This window comes from Cherax quadricarinatus, chromosome 41 (assembly GCF_038502225.1).
Source record: "Cherax quadricarinatus isolate ZL_2023a chromosome 41, ASM3850222v1, whole genome shotgun sequence".
NCBI lineage: Eukaryota > Metazoa > Arthropoda > Malacostraca > Decapoda > Parastacidae > Cherax > Cherax quadricarinatus.
The window spans coordinates 806,872-822,931 of NC_091332.1; the positions used below are offsets into that span (position 1 = coordinate 806,872).

Sequence of the window (16,060 nt, forward strand, 5' to 3'; positions counted from 1 at the left end):
CCCACGACTCGCCAACACTCAACATCACCCTCCATTCCTCAGAGCGCGACACGTTACATGCTGCCTCTAAATTACTAATCCAACTCGATCCTGTGTCCCTCAATCCTTCTTTACACTCTTCTTCCAACACTCACTTGGGTATCTCCTACATTTATATGCCCTTTTCTTCACCCTATCTCGCTCTTTCCTTCCTTTGTAAATAACTGAACCATCTCAACAAAATTTAACTTTTCTTTTGCTTTCCGAATTATTTCTTTAATTCATATTCTCTACATAATATTCACACCTAACATTGATCTCAAACTCAACATGTACACTGTCTCAGTCTCCCCCGCTGCAACGCTCAAATATATTAGAGTATACCAGTACTCTAATATATTTGAAGAGCACCGTATTTTTCAGAATTAAGGCGAAACGCCTACAGTATAATTAGCAAATCACTGATTTCCAAGGAAATATATTAGAGTACACCAGTACTCTAATATATTTTTTTTTTTTTTGCATTTTCTGACAAAGTGCGTTCTGTTACTCTCAGTCTTCTGTGGTTCTGTTTATTTTCATAGATCCATCTGAGGATACATCCATATATACAACTATTTCCTGCATACTCCGTCCTTCCAGCCGGACGTCCAGTTTTCCATTTCATAGACTTCATACTCTCATCCCTTTTCTCTTGTGTATGATGATTAGCTGTTTTAGAAAAAATGAAGATGAATGCAACAGCTAATTAAACTCTCTATGTAGTAACATTTACCTCGTTCATTACATTAACAAAGATTCACTGCAGCAAAGCCAGGAATATGAAATAACTAATGGTCAGTAGACAGCATTCGTATCCTGCTTTAATGAAGATGTGATTGCTGGATGAGCTGCCCAGTGCTTCACGCTAAGAGTTCCAGACAAGAATAGAATTATGTTTAGATAAGAGCTACCCAACAACTTGGAGATCGTGGCTACAAAATAAAACAAATATCCTAGACTAGAATGTTGCTAGTGGCTGGTAGGAAGGCGGCGCCATCAGCATCCTGGATCAATACCTAGGAGGACGAGGCAGCCTTAAGTGTTTGTGTCTCCCTGGCACCACAACATCCAGGGGAGATGGGCGAGGGTGAGATGTAAGGGACAATGCAGAAAGGGTTAAAAGATTTTTTTCAGGTATCGTCAATCACAGACTGGGTTTAGGTTTTACGGGAAAACTTTATATAATAGAGGAGTTAGATCGAGACAAATCCTCAGTGATGTAGAATCCATAAATCTGGAGAGTCGACCAATTACACGGAGTTTAAGATCGCATGCAGTCATGTGTAAACCAATAAGTGGTCAGTTTACAGAGAACCGCCGAACACCCGTGATTCTCTCCACCAGTCACAGCGCTCACACTAACCACACCGTGGGATGTCCAGCCCACGCACCAATCACCTGCGCGCGACATGTCTCAACGGCCAATAGTACTCGCGGTAGTTCGCTCTGGGGCGTGTCCTGGAAGATGTGGGCGGAGTCGAGAAGGATGCTGCGGGGATGCTGACTTTCATCTCCAGTCGGTTCCGCCAATTTAGTGTGACGGAGTGAATCAAAACAAACCGGGGGTGAAATCGCTTGTGAAATTGGTCATCGTGAGGACAAGGTGTTATTTAAACAGGAGAGTAGTCAATGAACAAGTCAACTTAAGGATACTGATGAACACACTCTTCAACATTTATTCACTATATACAAAGCAGGAAAACATTACTCACACGGGAGAGACAGACTAACCCTGCATTGTCATACTTCCTACAGTCTGTACATAGATGGAAGAGTGAGAGGGGTAAGGTGAGAAGAGAGGATGAGTGAAGAGTGAGAAGAGGAAGGTGAGAGGAGAGAAGGAAGGAGACAGGTGAGGGGGGGCCCTAGCAGGCTCATCATGACGCAGGAAGGTGACTGACTCGTCTCTGTATGTACCAGGTGAGTATTAGGGAAGCCAGACTGCCTACTAGCACTACCTGGCCTTCTAAGTACATATAAGAATGCACATGTAAAGAGACTATAGACCCTTGATAAAGTAAGTCGTATATATATGCCATTAGAGGTGTACTCTCAATTTACATACGCTGAGTTATTTTTTTTATTATTAAAATATTCTTGACTGATAGTTATAAATAATATGAAAAATATAATTACATAAATATATCGAATCATTACACGAAACATTTTGGTCACCGACGTCACATCTTATGTCTAATAATTTAGTTGCTCTAGTCTAGTGCAGTTTCAACGTCATTCTGCCCATCATTCAGTAACTTATGTGAGTCAGATACTCAAGTTTGCACATGGGTAGGGAGGGAAGGTATGTCCTGAGTACAAAAGAATAGGGAGAAGCCAACGCTGTCCAATAGCTACTGTGGCAAGGTGAAGAGAAAAGAAATCCTTCTTTGTATCATTAACTACAAGGGGTTAATAATCCAGGTAGAATTGTTTATATCTATTGGAGACGTTAGATCCTTTTCTCAAAGATGCGATGCACAAAAATCGACAAACTTCTAGGTAACTATTTATTGCTAGATTTACAGGGACCAGGTACTGCAAGACTCCAATACGTCTCATTTCCTTTCGGCTGTGAGCAGAGTGCATTGCTAATGACCTAGTCATCTCTATACTCTAATAAGACAGAGCTTTCCTCTTAGAAAAAGTTGACTGTATGTATCTTGTGTACACTGTGAAGATGATGCTGAAGCCCTCACTCATCCTCACCTTCTCAACACTGTATTAGTAGAAAATGTACAAATAGAATTTGGCTGTTAAGAACGAAAGCGAAACAGAAATATTATTTGCTTTAGCAAATATCAATAAGTTAGTAGGTTGTTAGGAACAATAAGGTAAGCCAATTAAAATCCAGAATGGTCAAGTTTTGTTGTCTGTGCAGACTTTTAAGAAACAATATGATCACAGAATTTTGATATATAAATATGCAAGTTTCGTGGCGTGAAGCAGATATTATTCCTCGAGGAGATGAAAGCCTAGCCTTGTAAACCTAACATTATCACTCGACTGCGAAATTTTCCGGACACATGATGAAGGATGGTTATTATTATTACATTCATGGGGTAGTGCTAAACTTGTAGGGATCATACAGCGCCTGAGGAGTTGGAGTCATTCAGGTTCGAGCCAAGGAAGAGTACTGGTTCAGTTTCTTAGATCAAGAGCCCCACACCAGCATCAAGGATTTTGCCTTGAGAACTTGGTGAAGGAGTCCATGGAAATGCAGATGTATTAGTTCTTGGCATTAGCGAAACGTGCTGATGGGTCGACTGAGGCTTCTTCATCTTGAGACGACCACCGGAAAGACTGCTCAGCACCTCCCGCAAGATGGCAGCATGAATCTTCATCGGCGTGGCTGTCTTTTGGTACTATATCCCACCAGCGCTGAAACATGTCACCCTCCATGTGCATAATGTTCTTCCTCATGATGGGTCGCAGATTCTGGTCTTCCTTCTGATGCCTATTTCATCGCGGTTGCCCTGAGACGTCGCCTGGCGACAACTATACTTCTCCCTTCTCCCTACTAGCAGTCCTTACAAGATGGATCACAGGAACGAACAGACATATACTCTTCACATTTACATGCGCCTGTTTCAGACAAAGTACGATCTCAAAATAGTACAGGACCTATTTGTCAACCAAGCCAACTAGTTGTCTCTTTAGGTTGTAAATGCTCTTCAGAGTGGATGGTGAATTGTGCGCCATTGTGGTGGAAGTGGCTTGACGACAACTAATAACTTTCTCCAGGCAACGCAGTACCTCCGCTCCGCCTTGCTCAAACTTTGGCAAAAGTAGGCAATGACATGCTTGTCGCCCCCCATCATTTGTGAGTACTTCTTCCACTGTCGTCTCGCTCTCATTAAGTACCAGGACAGTCGTCAGGACGCCCTTCAGCTGCGTGAATTCATCTTGACAACTGTAGGTTCAATAGAATTTATGCCTCTTTCCAGTCAGATTGTGTAGATGTATTGAGACTACTACGAACTGCTTGGCAAATCTTTTTTACTAGATGCATAGTCTCAGGAAACTTCTCAGCTTCCCAACGTTGTAAAGACTAGAGTCCTGACAAGTTTGCCTCTATGGATTGGTCACAGTCTCGCGTTCACACCACATGCTCAAGGTGTTTCATCTCTCGGAACAGACAGAACCTCTTTCAATTGACTATTATTAAGTGCCTCACGGAACTTGCCGAAGACTTCTACTATTTTTTTCTTTCCCTGTGAATTACATAACCTAAACATTTAAATCTGCATGGTTTGTCTATAGTGTATGACTGCAACAATTATGTGTTTATTATATACATTGTACTACTCTCTGTAAAAATCATATGTAGATAATTCATATATAAATATTATTTATTATTATTATTATTATTATTATTATTATTATTATTACAGCAGTCCCTAGCCACACAAGAACGCTGTCTCCTTATTCTAGTCCGCTAACTTAAATTGGTGATATCCTGACCGGAGGTTCAACGCTGGACACCAAGTTGCACTTGCCAAGGCATCCACAACAAGTCCTTTATCGTGATCTCACCGAAAGCCTTGTAGTCTATATAGCCTCATTTTCCTTATCAGGGCTCTTGCTGATGGTCGAAGGCTGCTAACTTTATAAATACATTGTTCTCACAAAGGTTTCCATGACGCTTCCATTTTGCGCTACTCCGGTACTATCCTGAAAGGCGGCTGCTTTAATGGGCGGTAATTCATCGTGTGGATGTGATGTTGCAGCAGGTGGTACATCCAGGTCGTGCTTCCCTGCAAAGACGTCCGGGTATGTCTTCAGCAGCTCCTTGAGGTGAGTCACTTAGTCGGTGGTGTGCTGGGAGTTTTCTTGATTCCTGCACTTGGCTTGCCTACACTTCGTATACAGCAACTGATCTACCTCCCATCGTCCTATCAGTCTCGCCTCCTCACCATCTTCGGCTGGCATTTCACATTTTCCATAAAAACTGCGAGAGCTTTGTTGTCTTTGTCCATCCTTGTCCTGCCTACCGTCAGAACCTAGGCGATGACAGTGTCCAGTCGTCCCACATTCAAGCCAAGCCTAGTACATAGGAAGTTTCATCCATACATAACAATAAACAACGGTATTGTCAGAAATTGAAGGGATAACGATGAACTTAAAAGCCAAAATTCTCAGGGTCGGAGCTTCAGTACCTTCCTAGGCACCCATCTAGCCTCGCATCACCATCTCCATCGTCTCCAGGTCTGGGTGACACCTGTTCGAAATGGTTAGTCTGACGTTAGACTAGATGGATCTTAAACATCGGCTGTGAACTAGGGAAGGGTGTCGATTGTATCCGAGATTCTCAGTCGTATATTCCCGGGTGCTTTATCGATGTACAGTATCCCGTTACCCCACACAGCTGCTCGGCTAACTCTAGTGTGTACACTGGACCCTCAAAATACCCATCCAAACAAATGTTTGGTTAGACGCAGTGTCTATGAGTCTGTCACTTCTCACTGCACATACCACTGGTCATGGCAGTCTCGCGTGGTCAGCCAGCTTTAGTTTCTCTACCCGCTGGAGTCCTTAACAGATTGTTAAAACACTCCAGAAATGTCTTATCTGTTTGCAAGCTCTTGCTGGTGCAGCCGCTGTTCTCAATGATCCTTCTGTGGTGCCTGTTTGTCTAGTTGCTCCATTTAATAATTCAAAACGCCCTTTCACTGCATTTTTACTATATTATTATTATTATTATTATTATTATTATTATTATTATTATTATTATTATTATTATTATTATTATTATTATTATTATTATTATTATTATTATTATTATTATACTCAAGGGAAAAATATAAATCCGTACCTTTGATATACCTTACCTTTGATGAGCTTCGAGAGTCTCACTACTCGGAGCCCGGTCATGGGCCAGGCTCGTCTGATGCTTGCCTGGTCAACCAGGTTGTTGCTGCTGGAAGACCGCTGCCGCACATATCCATCATAGCCTGGTTGATCTGGCACAATAAGGGAATGGAAGTAATTAGGGTTGATTCAGAGAAGTGGAGGGCAGTTCCTGTACGCTGGACCATCAAAGCACTCTATTTTCCTTCACCTCAGCCAGTGCTAGTGATTGCTGTCCTCAAGCGTGACTCTCAGGCTCACTGTCACCTCTCTGTCTGCTGTAGCTGTCACTCTTGTCATACTGCTGACAGTCTCTGCTGCAGCAAGCTACATAGTCTAGTTTTAGTCAGTTACACTTAATTTCTAGTGTACCTGCACCAGAGCATCAGCTTACTACAGTTGACCTTCCATCCTTTGTTATTGCATCTGCCTGAGGACCTTAGCTTTCTATTGTTGACTGTCTACATCTGCCGATGATCAGCCGGTATACCGTCTGGTACCTGCTGAAGCATACATGTCACATTGTGTAGGCTTACCCCATGCTGTCCTCGAGTATTTTGAACATTTATTTATAGTATACTAGAATGAAGTAGATGAGTCTCTCGCTGTGTTCATAAGTGAGGAATTAGACAAATGTAGCACTTGCATACACAAGTGCTGCATGTATCTATTTCCTTATCCTGTCGCTATTGGATATCAATATTGTAGGTGTTCAGACAACTTGTTTTGTCTGTAATTGCATTACTGACACCAGTGTTACATTTGAGGGAGACTTTGAAAAACTAGCAGCAACGCAATCAAGATTCATTAAGGGTAATCACTCATCAACAAGTAATTACTGTCTGTCGTGGCGTATCTGTCAATATATTTTTATGCGTAAACAGGTATCTGTTAGGCTTCTTATTTTAGTATAAAAATTCATTTTCCCTTTTTGGCAAGCTGGACGTGTGTCTGATGGGTTTGGATTAAATCCTAGAGAGTGTCTATGATGGGTTAGGTACGTAATTTTGTTATGGGTAGTTGCAACTACACACTCCCAATTGTTTTATACAATTTTATATTCACACTTTGAAGTAATTTATAGAGATGTATTTTGATATTGTGTAAATAAGTATTAAATCCCAATACATGTTTGTATAACTACTGGGTACCACTTGTCTAAGTTTCCATAATATAAAGATATTGTATCATCATACGAGGTGACAAGTCACGACTGCCATGACAGGTCAGTGTACGTTGAGCAGTAATTGTGGTTGTACCTGAAGAGATAAGATTTCGTTCGGATTTTTAACCCCGGAGGGTTAGCCACCCAGGATAACCCAAGAAAGTCAGTGCGTCATCGAGGACTAACTTATTTGCATTGGGGTCCTCAATCTTATCGAATGAGTGTGGAAGTTAGAGACAACAATTACCACACAACTATTCACAAAATCCAATAAAAGAACCATCCTGGGTTGAGGCATGGTTGACGAATAGGCAGCATAGAGTTCGCATAAATGGGGAGAAATTAGAATGGGGGCACATCACAAGCGGTGTTCCACAGGGGTCAGTGCTGGGTTATCGAGGACTAACTTATTTCCATTGGGGTCCTCAATCTTGTCCCCCAGGATGCCATCCACACCAGTCGACTAACACCCAGGTACCTATTTGCTGCTAGGTGAACAGGACAACAGGTGTAAGGAAACGTGTCGAAATGTTTCCACCCTCCGGGAATCGAACCCGGGCCCTCCGAATGTGAAGCGGGATCTTTAGCCACCAGGCTCTCTTGGGAATATTTACATGTTGATTATTATTTCACCAGTCTTCAATAAGCGAAAAAGATAAGTTATTTTTACATTTATGATAGAATTTTGCTTAATTAGAATAAAGAACTTTTCTGACATATTTTGATTTAAAACTTTATTTTTCTGGCGACGCCTAAATCTTCATACATGTTCACATCATCTCGCAGTTTAAGTAAAATCTTCAAGCCGCAGTTCTGATTTTGATATCTAACTTTGTTTAACTGTCACTTGAATAAAGACCCTATAAGTAGTATGGAAACTTTATTTCAGTTGTTCTGCGTGAAGATCAAGTTTAGTCTCCAAGTAAAATGTCGCATGAAATATTTTACGCACCACTTAAAGTTTTTATTCCAGTTTACTGGCATTTTATACCCTTCGTCACTTACTGTATATTGCCTCCGTCTCTCTTCCCTCGCTGCCATATGCTCTCCAGTTATTTACTATGAGGGTTTACTCTCCCATCTGTGGCTCGCTAAAATACCTGTGGCATAGCCCACAAAAACCCATTTTGAATTGAGGAACTATCCATGGAAGCTGAGCCGAAGGATCAGTGTTTACCATGAACAAAAGAATTCAGAAACTCAGAAGCCCTACCCACAAACTGCCAAAATTCAATAAAAGACATCCGTGCCAGCTACGAGGCGTCTCGCATAACAGTGTCATTAAAATGAGTGTGGAAGTTAGAGACAACAATTACCACACAACTATTCACAAAATCCAATAAAAGAACCATCCTGGGTTGAGGCATGGTTGACGAATAGTCAGCATAGAGTTCGCATAAATGGGGAGAAATTAGAATGGGGGCACATCACAAGCGGTGTTCCACGGGTCAGTGCTGGGCCCCTTGTTGTTCACAATCTGCATAAACGACGTAGATGAGGGAATATATAGCGACATAAACAAATTTGCCGATGACACCAAAATAGGCAGTCCAATTCATTCTAATGAGGACATTAGAGCACTCCAGGATGATTTGAATAGACTCATGCAGTGGTCGGAGAAGTGGCAGATGCAGTTTAATATAGACAAATGCAAAGTTCTAAATGGTGGACAGGAAAATAACCATGCCACATATAAACTAAATAATGTAGACCTTAATATTACGGATTGCGAAAAGGATTTAGGAGTTCTGGTTAATAGTAATCTAAAACCAAGACAACAGTGCATTAGTGCTCGCAATAAAGCTAACAGAATCCTTGGCTTCATAGCAAGAAGTATGAATAATAGAAGCCCTCATTTTGTTCTTCAACTCTTTATATCTTTGGTGTGGCATGCAAAGAGTACGTAACCTTTATTCGGCGCATGTACACACCCTCATTTACAGGCTATCTCCCCCAACCAGCGAACCAGGTGACTGAGGGTTGACGATGGGGCCCCGTCGTTCAACCAGTACCCAGGTTCCAGCCAGTGAGAAGATGGTTTTGGCAATCGCAGAGGTTATGTGGGTACCACTCTCCTGTCTGCCCTTGCCATTCCCATTCTAGAGCTGGTTGAAGCACGGTCTGCTCTCTAGTGGCTTCTATTCTGCCTTGCATACCGTGGAGTGCACTAATACCTATCGCTGTACATAGTGTATATAGTGTACATACTTCTGTTCTAAATTGGTGAAGGATAATATAAGTCAAAAGTTTTCTGCTGTGTTTATTTTGCTCCCTTTACACCCAGGATAACAGGCCATTTGGACTCCTGGGTTGTAATATTTGGTTAGGCCTCATTTAGATTATGCTGCACAGTTTTGGCCACCGTATTACAGAATGGATATGAATGCACTGGAAAACGTGCAAAGGAGGATGACAAAGTTGATCCCATATATCAGAAATCTTCCCTATGAGGATAGACTGAGGGCCCTGAATCTGCACTCTCTAGAAAGGCGTAGAATTAGGGTGATATGATTGAGGTGTATAAATGGAAAACAGGAATTAATAAAGGGGATGTAAATAGCGTGCTAAAAATATCTAACATAGACAGGACTCGCAGCAATGGCTTTAAATTGGAAAAATTCAGATTCAGGAAGGATATAGGAAAGCACTGCTTTGGTAATAGAGTTGTGGATGAGTGGAACAAACTCCCGAGTACCGTCATAGACGCTAAGACGTTGTGTAGTTTTAAAAATAGGTTGAATAAATACATGAGTGGGTGTGGGTGGGTGTGAGTTGGGCCTGACTAGCTTGTGGTACTAAGTTGGATGCACTACTCCTCCCTTAAGTGACGTGTCTGACCTCACTAGGTCAAGGCATTGGCTTAAGCTGGTGGGAGAATTGGAGCTTGTAATAATGTTGGTAGAATTACCGACAATATATAAAGTAAAAAGACACAAGTGCAACTAATGTGACATTTTATTGTGGCAACGTTTCGCTCTCCAGGAGCTTTGTCAAGCCGTAACGGCTTGTGTCCTTTTACTTTACAGAATTGGAGCTGCCTCGCATAGGCCAGTAGGCCTGTTGCAGTGTTCCTTCTTTCTTATGTTCTTATTCACAAAATTTATACAGAATTTTCAGTCTGTGGGACAAATTCCAGAACCCTAAATTATACATAGCCTGTTAAGGACAACTGTATGAATAAACGAGACTGTGATAATACCCGAGGTATTAGATGACCATGAGGAACCTAGCAACATGCTAGTACAGTATATATTCAGTTTGTTCTTGGTGGCATAATACGCTATGGTTACCTTGAAAACCATAAGATGAACAAACAGATATTTGGAATTTATTTGAGAACGCTGGAAGGCAAGAAGTACAGTAGTAAAGTATCAGAAAACCGGCCCTAACGGTGTGACCCTAACAGTGACCCACCACAGTTTGGGAGTCATAAAAACACCCTAAAAGACTTATACTTTTCTAATGGGCAGGCGTGAGTCACTGCTGGATAAGAATGTCTTTTTGTTAATTATTATTGTTACACTTATTAATGACTTCATATGTAGAATGTAGAATGTCGTAACTTAGGTTAAAAGTTCTACACCAAAGGTTGGGAATACCACATTTTCTGACAGGATGCCACACACACTAACCTGCTCTTCTTATTTTGGCCGCTAAGCTGACCTGAAGTTGTCACTGCCAGGGCATTCTTCCTCAAGCTTCTCCTTGAGGCTGACACTTGACCTCCTTGGCAGGTTGGACATGGACTTCCCGCTGGCGGGTCACTACACAGCGTGCAGCTACATGACCTCGGCTGACTTGGTGACCCGTGACCCCCGCCTGCTGGCCCCACCTGAGTTAAGGGTCGCTGCCCTCCACGCCACCCCTAGACCTGACCTGCCTGTCAAGCACGACCTCACCAGGTGAGTTCAGCTGAGTCAGATGCTCTGGAGTGTTAGGTGCCCCGGCCTAAGCCAAGTTGTATTAGTGTTGCTGCATAATTTACTGTATTATATTGACCTCGTGTCAATATAAACATGTGATAGATTATTAACTTAGACTTTACATAAGGTGGAGGAACGGTAACACTGTTCTCGTCAGGATGTTTACCTGGAGTTTACCTGGAGAGAGTTCCGGGGGTCAACGCCCCCGCGGCCCGGTCTGAGACCAGGCCTGGAGTACTGGAGTTCAATCCCAGAAGGAAGGAGAACGGTGGATATGTTTATTCATTGACAGTTGTTAATTACAGCTTTAATTTGAGTTCGTAATATTTATGACCCATTAGTTTAGTGCTCATATATTTTTCATTAAATTAATAATGTCCAAACTTGAATCGTTATTAGCTTATAACAAAATAGAACATTACTGAATTTACAGTAACTAGAAAAATCGTAACTGCGGTTGGCTAATGTTAAATTGTAATAACAAAGTGGTTAAGTAAGTGATCTGAAACTTTCACACAGTGGCGGCTCTTAAGTGAAGGTAGTTTGGGCAACACTCAAGCAACTCGATTATAAATGATTCCCAAATTCCAGCGAGGGAAGGCTCTTAGTCCCAGGCTGAAGGCCTGACGCACAACTAATATGCATTACATATCCCTCAAAGATGTGAGACTAATGTACTTAAGACCTATTCATCTCGCACTAAACTAATGCAAAATGTATTGAGCAGACTATTATATAGGACAGAAGATAGATGAGACTTGTGCTTATATGGATTTATGAAACTTGGAAGCACCTCACATTGCATCACGACAGCAAGAACTAGGTAGTTATGAATGACTCACGGAATCGTATGACACGATTGTACTCGCCGAGAGGATGATTCAAACTCATGGTATAAGCCAGTCCTGGCCTGCTAGTTTTAGGGCCGGCTTACCATTGGTTCAAACCTTCGCTCGGTCGGTTGGAACTAGGTACACTCGCGTAACTTGTGGTTTCCTCCTATGCAGGTCAGACCTCAACCCACGCCTCGAGTATCGGCCAGCCCACGACTACACCATCTCCCGCCCCGAACTAAAAGCTGACCTCCTGCCCGTCGAACTGCGTGCTGACCTCGTACGTCGTGACCTCCGCGCAGAGCTCCGATCTCACGAGGGTCCAACAGGGGAGGTCAGAGGGCACGAGAGAGCCTCCAACCTGAAGCGGGAGAACCGACCTTCAGACATAGAGAACGACCCGACATTTGTACTTGCTGGGTCCAACGCCGCCACCAGCAGAAGATCCAGGTAGGTTAAGTAGCCGCACCTCATGTCTCTCCGAGTTCAAGTATACATAAACTAGGAGCTAGAGCTCGACCCCCTCCAACCACAAGTAACATAAACTAGGAGCTAGAGCTCGACCCTCTCCAACTACAAATAAGTATATACGGGTTATCAGTACTATACAATTACTGAATATATAATTCCGAGTGCTGAGTTTAAATTCGTTTATTCGCCCTGTCACACCTAGTGTAGATAGTAATCTATTAGAGGAAAATATAAATACACACCAAGACCTCACTGCCGGTGCCGGGAATCGATCCCGTGTGCCTAAACTGAGCAGCACAGTATTATAATCGTAAGACTGGAGAGTTTCCTTCACTGGTTGAACCAACAAGACCTGGTAGGAAACTCCCGGAGCACAGTGCTTCTGTGTCTGGTCCTCTTATTCCCCGTCTTTTAGTGTTTCCTGTGATCCATGCAGGTTATGTCTTCCAATGTTCAGCTGGGTGAACTTTTGACTGGTCAGGTCATTCATTTTCTTCTTTCCCTCCTCCATTTAATTCATTTTTTTCTTTCCCTCCTCCTCAATCTAGTTATTCATCTTCCTTCTTCCTCTGCAAAGAAAATAGTTAAGTTATTCAAATTCTTAACTTGGGTAAAAGTTATTTTTGTATGCCTGATATTTTGGCTTGGTTAAGTTATGTTAGTTTTCTTAATCGAAACTAAAAATCAGTTAAGAACAAAAAGGTACAATACCGTAACTGGAACACTACACAAATAACCCGCACATAGAAAGAAACGCATGACGACGTTTCGGTCCTATTTGGACCATTAACTAGTAAATGGTTCAAGTCGGACCGAAACGTCGTTATAAGTTTCTCTCCCATGTGCGGGTTATTTGTGTATTAAAAATCGGGGTATGAAAGTTGCATAATTTTAGTTTTTGCTTGATGAGAAGCGAGTCTGCAATTGATCCAGACCTTTCTTTATTAATAATGGTGAGTATTGTGAACAGGTGACCTGGTGTTCCTTACCTGGCGTTCCTTACCTGGTGTTGCAGGGAGCGGGAACACGTGCTGGCTATGACCAAGGAGGAGAGGCGGCGGCGCAGACGCGCTACCCTTAAGTATCGCACTGCGCACGCTAGTCGAGAGCGCATGCGTGTGGAGGCTTTTAATGTGGCATTCGCGCAGCTGCGCAAGCTGCTGCCAACGCTGCCGCCCGACAAGAAACTCTCCAAGATCGAGATTCTTCGCCTCGCCATCTGCTACATTGCCTACCTCAATCACGTACTGGATGTGTGAGCTTCGTAGTGGCCTCCTCCTCGCCACCACGTGCTGGATGTGATCGTCCTGTGGCCTCTTATTTCCCCACACAGCTTCTCTCCCATGATCTTGTGAATGTTTGTTTTTCTTATTTTTACGAGAGCTTAAACAAAGTTTCACATAATTACACACGAATACATACAACCAGAGAAGCCCTTACAAACTTATGCGTTGGCCAAGTGAAGTGTTCACGTCTTCATTCTGCTCCTGTCTTGAGCATCAATGACAAATTTCGTTTTCTTCTTGGGATGCTTGTCCTCGTTATACACAACCCAACGGGCAATACGTCGGGACGCCTTACATCTGCAGCTCCAAATATCAGATCTTATAGGCCCGGGGAAAAACTGTCGTTGTTGACTCCAGTTGGGGGAGGTGAAAGATGTGGGCATATGGCTCTGTCTGGGTTTCGACACATGGGTTGGGGGTTCTGCTTGACTTGATTGGCAATACATTTTTTCCCTTTTTTGGGAAAAAATTCGTTTTCCTCTGGAATACCGACCGAAATTTAGACAAAATAATCACCAAATGTTTGGAAGCAGGGCTCAGCAAAGGCGTCGCTAGGGTTGGTGTCACCCGGGGCGGAATCTACTACATGACCAATGACTAATGTTTAGCAATGAGAACGTTTAAGGGCCATAAACTGTACAGGAGAATACTTCTCAACTTTATTAATGATAAAATAAATAATCGTAGTAATATTGAAGAAACATAACCTCAAATACCACTTTGAGTACAGGCAACAGATCCTACATTTATTCATCTTCAACAATGCCAAAAAAAAAAACTTGAAAAATAAAGAAAACGTTGCAATACCAGAGAAACACTAGTTCCGATTTGACCTTGAGTTGAGGTAACATATCAGTGAATCTGATCTTACATTTCCTTGCCCTTAGTCCTGCAAAATCATCTATCACATCAAAATCAATGATTTTCCCTATAGGCCTATTTGTACTCTGTTAATATATAATAGGCTATATAGAAACGAAGGATTCTTCTCTTTTGTTGGTGCATTAGTGTCACCTTCTTTATAGGCTCTATGGTGTCACCCCCTAAATGGTGTCACCGGGGCGCCCCCCCCCCCTTCCGACGCCACTGGGGCTCAAACAGCACAAGCTGCCTGAGCCATCCCAAACAAGAACCACCATCACTCTTGCAGACAGACCTCTATGATGAAGATATACAAATTGCCCACAGACAATTATCACAAGAACTGTGAGTGAAACTTTGCTACTAGGTCTCTACCGGCTGGCGCAGCACCATACACCTGTTTCCTGAACACATTCCACACTCAGCCACAGAGCAGCAGGAACAGTATGGTCATTGGTCGAAGGCTGAGGATCGTGATTGAGAGTGTGTTGTGACACATAACTACTACTATTTGCAGAGAAATGTGGCAAATCAGATCTTAAATGTATATATATTTTAGGTAACTCCTTTTGTTTGTTGAGTCGATCTCAGTAACCTCAATGATGTTTCTAGTCCAAGAAGCAGTTCGTGTCGCTCGTGTCAAATATATTCATAAATCAGGTGCAAACAGTGTGTGATCGAGGTGCTTCCAGTTTCTGTAGTGTGGACGGTGGAGCTGGACACCTGGAGTCAAGGAGACAGTGATCATCTTCAGAGCCTCCACATTGTTGTGGTCGCCTCGTTTAACCATCTAGTCAACCATTATGTGTTCTAGCAAATGTTCATATTAGTCATGTTGACATCAGTATAAATATGCAGAGGTCGACATCAGTGTGTGTCATCATATATCCAAGCAACAAGTACATAACCTAGCAACTGGGAATGTCACTGTTATAAATAATAACGCTGATTATTGAGTTGAGTTGAGTTGAGCCAGAGACGACCATAGCAAGAAAACCATAAGAGAACCAAAACCAGGATGTTGTCTAAAATATGACGTACAGGTAACACGGGAACCCAGGATGTGCTCTGAAATATGACGTGCAGGTAACACGGGAACCCAGGATGTGCTCTGAAATATGACGTGCAGGTAACACGGGAACCCAGGATGTGCTCTGAAATATGACGTGCAGGTAACACGGGAACCCAGGATGTGCTCTGAAATATGACGTGCAGGTAACACGGGAACCCAGGATGTGCTCTGAAATATGACGTGCAGGTAACACGGGAACCCAGGATGTGCTCTGAAATATGACGTGCAGATAACACGGGAACCCAGGATGTGCTCTGAAATATGACGTGCAGGTAACACGGGAACCCAGGATGTGCTCTGAAATATGACGTGCAGGTAACACGGGAACCCAGGATGTGCTCTGAAATATGACGTGCAGGTAACACGGGAACCCAGGATGTGCTCTGAAATATGACGTGCAGGTAACACGGGAACCCAGGATGTGCTCTGAAATATGACGTGCAGGTAACACGGGAACCCAGGATGTGCTCTGAAATATGACGTGCAGGTAACACGGGAACCCAGGATGTGCTCTGAAATATGACGAACAGGTCACACGAAGGAACCAATGCGTCACATTTGTTTACACAGAAATGATCATT

At 42.7% G+C, this 16,060-nt stretch overlaps 1 protein-coding gene across 2 annotated transcripts; it reads left to right on the top strand.

Annotated features, from left to right (window-relative positions):
• The first annotated feature begins 1,426 nt into the window (after nt 1-1,426).
• Nucleotides 1,427-14,563, top strand: HLH4C (Helix loop helix protein 4C). Of its 2 annotated transcripts, XM_053786734.2 has the most exons (4): nt 1,427-1,941; nt 10,768-10,935; nt 11,964-12,239; nt 13,276-14,563. In XM_053786734.2, the coding sequence occupies exons 2-4, from the start codon at nt 10,775-10,777 to the stop codon at nt 13,517-13,519; spliced, it is 681 nt and encodes a 226-aa protein (XP_053642709.1). In that variant the 5' UTR covers nt 1,427-1,941; nt 10,768-10,774; the 3' UTR covers nt 13,520-14,563. The 2 variants fall into 2 exon arrangements, with proteins under 2 accessions (XP_053642709.1, XP_053642710.1); XM_053786735.2 differs by lacking the exon at nt 1,427-1,941 and having other exon boundaries at nt 10,011-10,935.
• The last annotated feature ends 1,497 nt before the right edge of the window (nt 14,564-16,060 follow it).

Bases quoted from the DNA above. Each gene is read 5' to 3' on its own strand.
- HLH4C (XM_053786734.2), top strand. From the start codon at position 10,775: ATGGACTTCCCGCTGGCGGGTCACTACACAGCGTGCAGCTACATGACC. The intron at 10,936-11,963 runs GTGAGTTCAGCT...CCTCCTATGCAG, and splicing joins GTCAAGCACGACCTCACCAG to GTCAGACCTCAACCCACGCC. The intron at 12,240-13,275 runs GTAGGTTAAGTA...CTGGTGTTGCAG, and splicing joins GCCACCAGCAGAAGATCCAG to GGAGCGGGAACACGTGCTGG.